General features: G+C 49.1%; 1 protein-coding gene across 1 annotated transcript in view; it reads right to left on the bottom strand.

The window, feature by feature from the left end:
• Map3k13 (mitogen-activated protein kinase kinase kinase 13) overlaps nucleotides 1-12,004 on the bottom strand; it is a 110,335-nt gene that overhangs the window by 5,006 nt on the left and 93,325 nt on the right. The window contains exons 9-11 of the mRNA XM_032900002.1: nucleotides 11,193-11,309; nucleotides 8,257-8,394; nucleotides 1,367-2,132 (exon numbers count right to left, since the gene is read on the bottom strand). Of these exons, the coding sequence (XP_032755893.1) occupies nucleotides 1,367-2,132; nucleotides 8,257-8,394; nucleotides 11,193-11,309 (1,021 nt within the window). The remainder of the gene's footprint in view (nucleotides 1-1,366; nucleotides 2,133-8,256; nucleotides 8,395-11,192; nucleotides 11,310-12,004) is intronic.

Raw genomic sequence — 12,004 nt, 5'->3', positions numbered from 1 at the left:
GTTGTGCTCAAAGAAGAAACAAGAGGAAGGAAATTAGATTTTGCGGTTTTCCTAATTTCTCTCTTCCCTCTGTCCTTGTTTCTCCTATCTAGTGTTAGGAGGGGAAACCAGAGGGGGCGGACAAAGGGTGGGTAAAAGAACCCACTAAGTAGCAAAGACCAGCTACAGTATGTGTTATAGTTCAGCACACAGGAGGCTGAGAGAGAAGAATTCTGAGTTTGAGACCAGCTTGAGCCACGCAGCAAGACTCTGTCCTCCTAGCCCTCCTCCCGACCCCCTCAAAAAAGACCCCGACCAAACCAGACCAGATCAACCAAGTGACCAACCAGGCATCCCGTAAAGTTTAAATGGAAGGCCTCTATGTTACTGGCCACAGGAGTTGGGGGGCTGCAGAACGAATTTGGTCACACAAGTGCACACATGAAGCTCTGCTAGGGCAGCAGCGGCGGCACGTGTGGACAGAAATGCTGATCTGAGACGCAGTCCTCAGCCTCAGCTCCTCTCCCATGAGGTATCCAGTTGACCAAACGCTCAGCTTACACCCTTCCTTTCCTCAACGGTGGCGATGAGCTAAAGCCATGCTCAGAATTACATGTGTTCCATGCTCCAAGTACTTCTCCCGGTAACCTCTGTTAGAAACCTTAGCCAGACGCTGGAACGTTTAAAGCATTCCAAATGCTACTCTAGACGCTGCTCATTAATTCACGTAGTCTTCAAATCAAGAGGCATGGCTGAGCCCACCATTGGCCCTCTGTACAGACAGTGGCAGGTTCACAGGGGTGCTGGGTGGACGACCCTCTCTTTGAACTGCCTGACTCGCGATCTTGGGGTCTCCAGCTCCACACAGGACTGCCAGGCAGCCGGTGGAGGAGACAAACAGGTTATAGTTTAGAACTAGCTGGGTCAAGATGTCCTTAGTGTTTTCTCAAGAATATTGTAAAGAGCGTTAGTGCCAAGGAGGGGATTAGAAGCACAAGCTTTAAAGGGCGGGTGGTCAATGGATTCAGGAGATGCGGACGGCAGAGTTTATTGTGTGACTTCTCCAAGATCATGTTTGCTACGACACATCAGGAACCCTCATTTCCTGAACTTCCTTGAGACACCACTCAAGACTGGAGCTCTAGGAATAGTTCCCAAACAGCTGACTGTGTCTTTAAAATATGGTTATCCCGGTCTCCAGTATAGTAGTACTCCGTCCCCCTAATGAACCCCCCCACACTGAAGTGCTATGGACAGAGAGTCTTTTCCCAATGCACACTCTTTCCCCAGATGCACACCTCTAAATGACCAATTTATAATGCGCACCACACGACTGACTCTGGCCTCCTTTGATGGCTTCCTTTGATCTGCTCTTGTTGAACCTTACCTTCTGAAGGGGCCGTGGCTTTTGAGGTAGCACTGGGGGTGTGAACTGATGAGAAATACCAGACTGACAGCCACTGAATCCATTTGCCTCCGTTCTCTCAGAGCCTTGGGCATTTCCTGAAAGAGGATTGTGTGCTGGTGAACTGGAAGGGTCTGGGCTCCTCCCCACTGGCTCAGTGGTGGGAACATCTAAGGACCCAGAATGTTCTGGCCTGCACTGGAAACAGGGATCATAGGGTTCAGCCTGACAACAGCCCCAGGGTCCGACTTGGTCTTGGTCAAGTTCAGAATTTCTCCAGCAGTCTGCTGCCATGGCTGTGGAGATGAGGTCGGGGCTAGAGCCAGGCATCTGTCTTTGAGCGTGGTTGCTGAGTGGACTCCGCAGGGCTGCTGCTGGGCCGAAGTACCTCAGGTTATTGGCGCAGGTGGCAATGTCCTGCCCATGCGCATTGAGTCTGGGATGGCGGCTCTGAGGCAGGGGAGGAGGGGCTTGCTGCTGGGGAAGATTATGTTGATAGGCAGAAGGGCACTGAGCCTGAGTGTGCTGTAGGTAGGTGGGGTGGGGTGAATTTTCCTGGGCAGGCTGGGTTTTCAAGATTGCTGCGAAGTCACTATGGCTGCCTCTACTGTTCCCTCGGCGGTGACGTGGTTTGCTTCGGTACCGGCTCCTACTGCTTCCGGTGGACATTTTGGGACTTCCAGACAGAGGGGATGCAGTGGGAACTGCTTCTGTACTAGGGATGCCTTCGGATCGCAACAGGTCTGGCCTGGAAGGAGAACAGATTTGTTTCAAACGCATCAAAACACGTTTAACGCTGGGGTAAAGTATGCCAAACTTTACAATACTTTCTTGGATTAGACATTTGCAACGCTGGGGACCAAGTCCAGTGCCTTGTGCCTGCGAGGCAAGCACCCTACGGCTCAGCTACAGCCCTAAGCCCTTCTATCTTTTCTGTGGTTGTGTATGTGTTTGTTTGCTTGAGATAGTGTTTTACTCCGTAGCCCAGGTTGGTCTCAAACTTGTGGCAATCTTCCTGCTTCTGCCTCCGGAGTCCTGGAACTACTATCAGAGTGAGCCTCCTTCTGGGCCTCACACACCCTTTGAGTCTGCACTCACAGACAACAGATAGCCACAAGACAGCTGTTTAATGTTGGATGTTTAAAGCAGCAAAAACTGGGAAACAATCTAAATGTCCACTCACAGTGATTTCTTATTTTTAATTTAATTAAACTACTTAATTTAAATAAATTTAACCTAATTATTATTGTGGGGAGCACATACGGTGTGTGTGTGTGTGTGTGTGTGTGTGTGTGTGTGTGTGTTCCACAGTGCATGTATAAAGGCCAGAGAACATCAGGGGACCTAGTTCTCTCCTTTCCACCTCTCTCTGGGGATTGAACTCAGGTCATCAGGGTTGTGTTTTGTTACCACTTAAGCTGTCTTACTGGCAGCTTTCACTTCTCTGGATTCCGAGTCGCTAACTTATGCGCTCATTCTTTAGAATTCTGTCCCACAAGCTCCCTAATGTCTTCCTTGTCGTCTTGACTGTCAGCTTGGTACTGGCACGGCAAGGCCTTCATCAGCTCTCAGCCCTCACCTGGGCATGCTGTCTACCACAGAGGAAAGGTGTGGTACCACAGAACAAACCTCAGGCCCAATAGGCAAGATCGAAAATGTTCAGGGAGTTTGCCCTGGACATGGTCTCCCGGAAGGATGAGACTGTTTTATCCGTCATCGTACAGGACCAGTTCTAGCAGGGAGTCTTGTTTACTGCAGGTATTCAATAATCCTAAAGGCTGGCAGGGAAGGAGGGGCCAGAGAGGGAAAGAGAGCCCTAGAAGTCAGGCAGAGGCAGCGAAAGAGGGTTGCTGAGAAGGGACGGTGGATTTCTGCTTCTTCCTCCCCTCTGAGACTGGGTCCCTCGCCCGAGCTGGCCTTAAACTTGCCTGAGGATGACCTTGAGCTGATCACCCAGCTTCTACCTCTTGATTGCTGCAACTGCAGGCATGTGTCACTGTGGCCTGCTTATGCCATGCTGGGAACCAACTCCCGGGCTTTATGGATGTTATAAGAGAACTCTACCAACTGGGCTATGTCTCCAACCTAATGTTCTGCTTTATCCTAATGGGAGGAGGCCTCACTCAGTGTGTTCCAGCGCCTACAGGATCAGCCATGAGGGTCACGTGCAGAGGGAAGCCAGAGCATGGAAGCAGGGTAAACAGGCGGTTCCTGAGCGGCGTCCCCAGTTTGGGACCAGACAGGACACAAAGCAAGGAGAACTTTTAGAGCCGGGAGGTCTACACATTGCTTTTTATAAACAGCAGAAATACTCTCTCAGCTAATTCTGAGGCACTGGATGTCGTGGCCTTGGTTGGAAGAGGGCAGTCATTCCCAACTCGGCGCTTACTGGGGGCATCCAAAGGAGAGATGAGGAGAAAGTGTCCTCGCTAAGAGACGTACAAATTCCACAGTGTTGGGAGCGATGCCCTTGAAACCCTCCATTATTAATGTTATTATTATGGTTAGAGTTAAGTATGACTGGGTTCATGGAAAATCCCCAGCGAGCTACAGAAGACTAATACAAATGTGGTGGTCAGGATGAATAATGATATGACAAAGTTGTCCTGCTGACTAATAATGTGACAAACCTGTGACCTTTCTGACATCCTGTCAACATCAGCCAATTCCCTGACCACACAAATACTGTGTCCTTGGCCTGCGTAAATGTTTCTTACTTCCCCCCTCCCTCTGTTACCCATGTTATGGTATAAATTCAGCCTTGGGGAAAAATAAAATTGTCGCCTTGATCAGACTCTTGGCGTCCTTCTTCGTGTCTCTTGTCCCCCATTCTCTTCTAGGTACCCCCGGACCCGTCGCTTACACCACAGAGGGGGAGCCTGCAAAATTCCTCACACATGTAGAGTGCCTGGATCACAGGATCAGGTGGATTACATCAGGACTTGGGATCGCCACTGGGTATCGAATCGTCATGGCTTGTCATCACCAAGCAGGGCTGATTCTTTGACCTGGAGTCTTTGACTCCAGGGCGCAGTTCTTTTCCCCCTCAGGCTTCCCTTTCAGACAGACTCCTATACACTCACTGAAGTCTATGGGAAACAGGCTGGGAGGACCCTACCACGAAACTATGGTGGCCAATCTTGGTTGTCAGTTTCACACACCGTCCCAAGAGTGAGAGTCACCTCCATTAGAGTTACCTGAGGGCATACAACTGTGGGGTGGCATTCCTAGACAAGAGAGTGGCCTGGAGTGCATAAGAAAGGCAGCTGAATGTAAGTCAGGGACAAGCCAGCAAGCAGTATCCCTCCAGGGTCTCTGTTTGAGTTCCTGCCTCTAGGTTCCTCCCCAAGTTCCTGTCATGGCTGCCCTGGGCTGTAACCTGTAAGCCAACCCCCACCTCCCGAAGTTGGTTTTGGTCAATGTTTTATCACAGCAACAAAAAGCAAATGGAACCCAACACCCTTCTAGTTCTTGACTAAACGGTAAGCTGGGATTTGAACTTCTGATGGTGACTGATGGGAAACAGCCTTTCCTTTCCTTTCCTTTCTTTTCTGTCTGATCTCCCTCCCAAGATCTCTGAGTCTCTGACTTGGAAATGACTGAACTGTCTAAATAATCTAACAGTTCTACCTCTGAAGGTGACTGACAGCAGTGTCCTTCATGCTGCCTGCCCTGGGTTTGGCTCTTGGTCTCATTTACTAAACCCCTGGTCGTGGCTGCAAACTCTGAAGCAGTTTTACGGCCGGCATCAAAGTGAACATCAACTCACAGTCTTAAGTCACATGGTTCCTTTTGCTTCCCGGGCACACTTGGTCTCAAAACCGTAGGCAGAGACGAGTCGGTGACTGGACTGTCCCTACCTAGGACCACGAAAGCCTAAAACGAGAGCTGTGCTGGCCACCTCTGAAAGCAGCGTCTCAGCCAGGGAGCAGGGAACAGAAATGGCCAGGACGATAAGTAACTGGGCGCCTAGACTTAGGTCATAGCGTGGTCATTAGAAGTTAGGGCTGGAGAGGTCTATGCTGAGTGTCCGAGTTTGCACAGTCTTCTTAGCACTCAGGAGCTAAAGCAACAGCTAACAAGTGGGAAATTGAGGCGTCTCCACAACGCAAGAGGCAAGGAAACTGAGTGAAGCCTTCAGACTAGGGTAATGATCTCTGCCAGCTATAGAGCCAGCAGGGGTCAGTGTGGAGAAAAACAGAGACCCCCAAACAAACAGGAAGTGACCAAATTTTAAAAAAAAGTAGGTGAAGGCGCTGAATAGAATACCTTCAAAGGAAGAATCACAAATGGCCAGTGAAGACTCTGAAGGGTTCAACAGGGCTGAGGGATGGCTCCACCAGCAAGGTGCTTGCCACACAAGCTTGAGGAAGTGAATTTGATCCTGCACCCTTGGTTAAAAAAAGGAACCCCAGCTTGGAGTGGGGCTGAGTGGGGGTAGGGGAAGGAGGAGGCAGGGACAGGTAGATCCAGCCCAGCCTATTGAGTGAGCTCTAGGCCAGTGTGAGACCCTGTTTCAAAACAAACAAGCAAACACCAAAAAACCTCAAAAAACAATGTAGATGCCAGGAGGAACAAGTCAAGAATGACCTCTCTTCTCTGTATGTACATACATGTGCAGCTGTACACATATGCACATGTACACACACACACACACACACACACACACACACACACACACCACACAAAACTACTGTGAAGTTCCTTTTCACCTCACTCAGTGACTTTCACCAAGGAAAGCAAATGACAGCCAGTGCTGGCCAGGATGTGAGGAGGGACTAATTTACTGTTGGTCCTGCTGTGGAGATCAAGGGGATCCTCACAGAGCCACAGCTAGAGTCACCACATGACCAGTCTTACCACTCCTGTGGAAATACCTGACGGGCTGCGTGCCCCACTACAGAGAATCATGCACACACATGTTCCTGCAGCCTGGAAATGAGGTGCACGTGCATAACAGAATTTTATTCAGCTGTAAAGAAAAACTATGGGAAATTCAGAAAAGCAGATGGATCTGAAAACTATTAAGGTAACCCAGGCTCAAAGACAAATACCCCTGTTCTCTGTCATATATGGACACATGTGTTTATGGGTGAATATGTATGGAGGTCAGGAAACTAGGAAGAGGCCCTGGAGAGTCAGAGGAAGGGCTTTCCGGGAGACGAGTGAGTGAGTGAGTGTGAGTGTGAGTGTGTGTGTGAGTGTGTGTGTGTGTGTGTGTGTGTGTGTGTGTGTGTGTGTGTTTACGGAATACATCTCTATGACAAGGAGGGGAAAAGACTGGGGTGGAAGGGTTTAAGCAGGGATGGGGAACGAGAATATGGGAGGTGGTGAAAAGGAGAGAGAAGAAGGTTGTAGGGTCAACGAGATCTAAGCGTGTATGAAAATGCCATAAAAACCCCTACTACCTTCTTATCTTTACTTAAAAGTTAAAAACACATTCTTGGCCTGTGTTTTCCACTTCCTGTTTTCTACGGCATTTTGTTCAAGTCTTACAAGCTCAGGCTTGGGATGTTCTTTCCTTCGGTTAACCTGTCTGGGATGGAGCCAGTTCTTTGGCGTGTGAGAATTATACTGCCCAGTAGCATTTGGTAATTACAAAGGAGTGCAAAGTATTTTAAGATGTCTTCAAAGGCGCTAAGCATCGAACTCGGGCCTCACGCATGCTAAACCTACACTCCACAGAGATGTAGCTGCACTCTCTTATACTGAGATTAAATCAGTATAAAGGAAGAAACCAGGTAGTGCTACTGCACGCCTTTAATCCCAGCACTCCAGAGCAGAGGCAGGTAGAGCTCTATGAATTTGAGGCCTGGTTCACAGAGTGAGTTCCAGGACAGCCAGGGCTATGCAGAGAAACTCTATCTTACATATCAACCAACTGACCGACCAACAGGCAAACGAGCAAGTAAATGGGGAAAAGAATGTGATCTCTTAAAAGTTAAACTCTGATTCTGAATGCCAGTGCCCTTAAGGTGATTTCATGTTATTCAAACTTTACAACTGGGTACATTTGTTACTACTCTAGCTACTCAAGGGGTTGAGGCAGGAGGACATTGAGTTTGAGGCCAGTCTGGGCAACTGCAGAAGAAGATGGAGGAGGAGGAGGAGAAGGAGGAGGAGGGGAAGGAGGAGGAGGGGGAGGAGGAGTGGGAGGAAGAAGAGGTGGAGAAAGGAAGAGGAAAAGGAGGAGGAGAAGGAGGAAGAGGAGGGAAAATAGGAGGACGAGGAGAAGGAAGAGGAGGAGGAAGAGGAGGAGGAGAGGTTGGGGAGGGGGAGGAGGAAGAACAACAAAGTAAACATACTGATAAAAGTGCACAGATCACCGTGTCACAATCAAGAACTGGGTTGACTCAGATCTGTTTCTAAGGGTTATAAGAATGGAAAGAAGTCCCATGGGCCCCAACGACACGATTGAACCATGAGGATACTGGTGTTGAAAGTGACAGGGCGACATGGCTGGATGCTAACCCAGGTCTGCCTGTCCTTGCTGTATGCTTCTCTTCCCTGTATGTGGTGCTGAGACAAAGTGCCTCAGGTAGTAAAGGTGAGACCTCTGGAGTCTGTGCCATGCTGTCCCTCACCTTCCTGTGTGGTTTCATCTACAGCCCAATATGCAGATAGTGAGCTACAGAACGGCCACCCCGACTCCGAGACCACCTTTCCACCACCTCCCACTCCGAGACCACCTTTCCACCCCCCCAGACCACCTTTCCACCTAACCCTAACTCCACTCTGAGACCACCTTTCCATCCCCCCTTCCAAGACCACCTTTCCACCCCTCAGACCACCTTTCCACCCCCCCACTCCGAGACCACTTTCCCAGTGCCCTCATTTATCCACTGATGGATGGATGGACGCAGCGGGCTCACCGCTTAGTCTGTACGCCAGCCTTGTGAGACACAACCTTCCTTTTCATGAGCTTCTCCATGGCATTGGGGTGGATGATTGGACGGACAGGGTGTCGCTTGTAGGTCCCAGGATACTTCTTTTCCACTGCTTGCTCTCGCCTGTGGGACAAAGGAAAAGAGACACTCGTTGGCTTTGGTAGACAGAAAGGCAGGACAGAAATTGGTCAAAGATGATGACTGTGGAACTAGACAACATCCTCCCAATCATCCTGCCCTAACTAGAACAGCTAAGATTACCCGCACACAACAAATGACAGCAAATGCTGGATCAATGTGGGACGGGGGGGGGGGCACTCATTCACTGCTGGGGGAGTGCACTCTGGTGTAGTCACCAAGGGAGAGTCAGAAACAGACCTATCACGTGACTCAGCTATGCTACTTGGTCATATACAGGAAGCACTCCATATCCTGCCACAGAGGTACCCACTCATCCACGCACATTGCTGCATTAGTCACAACAGCCAGGAAATGGAAACGGCCCATATACCCATGAATTGAAGATGGATAATGAAAAGGTGATCTACTTACACAATGAAATATTATTCAGCTATCAAGAAAAAGCCAAGATGGGGCTGGAGAGACGGCTGAGCAGTTAAGAGCAGTGGCTGCTCTAGAGACCTGGGTATTGACTCCCGAGGTCCACAGGCAGCTCACAGCCATCTGTAACTCCAGCCCAAAGGATCTGATGCCCTCTTCTGTCCCCTGTGGGTACTGCATCCACATGGTGCACAGACACAGGTGCGGGCAAAACAACGGTAATATACACACAAGTTTTTTAAAAGAAAATAGAATAGAAAAATTTCAAAATCTTCAGATAGGTCCGTCTATTTGGAGTAGCCATGGGGGTCAGGAAAACACTGAGAGGTGCGGCCCAGAGGGGGTTTTGAAGGGAGAGGAGAGAGAAAGCAGTGGTGGAGAAGCTTGAAGAGGAACGGGACAGGAAGGAGTTAAATTAGCACGGGGAGTGGGAGAGCTGGGAAGAGGAGGGGACACAGAAACGGATAAAAAAATCTCTAGAAACTTCTCAAAACAATTAAATGGAAACCTACGAGACACACACACACACACACACACACACACACACGCAGAGAGAGAGAGAGAGAGAGAGAGAGAGACAGACAGACAGACAGACAGACACCAGCGCCCTTACTAGATGCCACAGGCTGACAAGTAAAAAGACTGCTTCTGTAGTCTGGGCCTCCATTGAGCTTCCAAAGATCTAAACTATTGCAGACTCTTGCCAATGCTCTTGGTTCCCTCCAGAGCTGGACAGTGAGACCCCATTGCTGACAAGCTTGTATTTGAATTATATAGCACAGAAACAGTAAGCTGGTACTGACCTGGAAGCCCATCTCTATTGGCCAGCTTTCATAGTGCTGGACGGTTCTACATATGCTACTGGTGGAGGAAAGTCGTTATCAACCTTTCCTGCTGTGAACCCGACACCCACAGTAATGACCATCCTGCTGAGGCACGCTTCCTGGTGCAGTCGTGGCACAAAGTGCGTAGGGGTAACGACTGCTTTCTCATTTGACTTCAGATGAAGCCCACAGCTGGCATCACCCACACCTGGCATCATTTTCAGACTGAGCATCTCTGACTAAGCTAGTCATTGGCCCTAAAGGAGACCCTCCTATTCTTCTACAAGTGGACACAGTATCAAACTGACTCCTAAGGACTTCTCTTTACACCCTTAGACCTCTCTGCCCTTGTCTGAGAAGTTTCTGCTTGTAGTGATTAATACAGAGACCTGCAGCTGACCGAGGTGCGGAGAGTAAGGGGCTGCTGTGGAATGCTCACCCTCCAGGGAACATAAATGCAATGCCCTCCTCCCCAAGGCTCAGAGATCACGGCAGAAGAAGGAGCAGACAGACTGTGAGAGCCAGAGGCACTAAACAAATACAAGAGAACAGCGTCCTCTGGAGACAGGACAGTCATGCACATGAATTTAAAGCGGATCTGAGAGCATGCACCAGCCCCGTGCAAGCTCAAACCAAACCCTAGCAAGGAGAGAGGAGTCTGATGTGAAGTCCCATCCCTAAGCCAAGGAGCTGCTGCTGGTGGATAGCTCCTCAGGGAGGGAGAGCTGGTTTTCTTTAATATTGGCCTTAAAGTTGGGGACATAAAGTTGGATGGGTAGGGACGGGGGGGGGGGGGGCGATCTAGGAGGGGATGGGTAGGGCTGAATATGGTCAAACTCATCTCCTTCTAGAAAAATTCTCAAGTAACTAATTTGAAAAATGCCTCAAGTAGAAAAGAGGCGTTCATATTAATACAGTGTATAACACTGTAAATAAGATGTGTACAGTAAATTATCTGTTAAACAGGGAGGGGCGTGGCCAGGATCTTCATTTGCCTACAGGTTCTGGCCACATTTAACAGATACATCAGCTTGTTGTACAACCAGGCTGCTACTCGAGTTTAAGCAAACAATCTGAAGGTACTGAATTTAAATTAACTCAGCTTTATTCTGTCCTTAGCTCAAACTCGTGCATTATCTTTGTCTTCCCCAATGCGATAAAGGTCAGAAGCTTTGCTTATTTGGGGTCAAGACCCCCTGGTCATTTTGGCCCCGTCGGGGATCCCTTGCACAGTTTCCAGCAGTACTTTACTCCCCAGAAGTCAGGGAGTCTCTGCTTATCCACACGAAGCTCTTCTGAGAACGAAGCCCATCTCTGAGCCATGTGGCAGAGTAAAGCACACACGTTAGCCCAGCGAATGGTCCTGTCTCAGACCTGCAGCAACTCTCGCATGTGCACCTTACCCACGTCCTTAAGGAATGTTGACTAGTAACTAACGTATCTGCATGTCCGCTGTCACGGCCCCACGCAAGAGCACCAGGCCCTGCTGACTAACAGGTTCAAAGCAGCTAAGACCGGCCCCGGCTGAATACTTACTTGAGGAGCTCCTTCTCCCGCATCTCCAGCTGCAGCATGATGGCGCTCAGCTCCATGTACAGATTGTTAGCCCGCTCGAGCTTCCGCTCATAGTGCTCTCGAATATCCAGGGCATGCCTGCCGACGAGAGCACAGCGTCAGCTCTGATGACATGCACAGCGGCTTGCTGCAAAGCACTAGGCCCAGGGAAATCTAAACTGTGTTTACCCCAAGGGCCCCACCGGCCATTCAGAGAGCCAAGTAGACCACATATAAAGTAAGAATTCAGTCTGTGTGCACTGTATAGTCCTTCATTTGTGCCCCATCAATACAATATAATGTCCTTATATGCTAATGGGAAGAATTTAAGGATAATACTAGGACCACAGACTTATCACTGCACAGAGTGTGTGGTCTTGGTGCTTCCCCGCAGATCCAAATGTAAACCTGTACTGGAGGAGGCGGCAGGGAGGTATTAAAGGGAACCATTGTTTCTCCACCATGTGAGGACACATGTGGGTGCCATGATATGATAATGACATGCTAATGATATGATAATACACACTAATGATATGATACTGAATATGATAATGATATGATAATGATGCGATAATGAATAGGATAATCTTTACAGATACTGAGTTTCCTGGTGCTTTGATGTTAAACTGCTCCACCTCCAGAACCATGAGCAGTACACTTCTTCTGTTTATAAATTGCTAAATTATGGCACTTCTGTTACAGAGGCTTAACTGCCTAATACAGTGGAGGCCAGGAACTAGAACTTGTAAACTCCTGGCTCCGATGGCAGGCACTGAGAACAGTGGAAGTGCTCT

Source organism: Rattus rattus, chromosome 4 (genome assembly GCF_011064425.1).
Source record: "Rattus rattus isolate New Zealand chromosome 4, Rrattus_CSIRO_v1, whole genome shotgun sequence".
In the NCBI taxonomy this organism is placed as follows: Eukaryota; Metazoa; Chordata; class Mammalia; order Rodentia; family Muridae; genus Rattus; species Rattus rattus.
The sequence above is the reverse complement of the archived record's forward strand: the minus strand, read 5'-3'. Positions and strand labels throughout refer to the sequence as shown.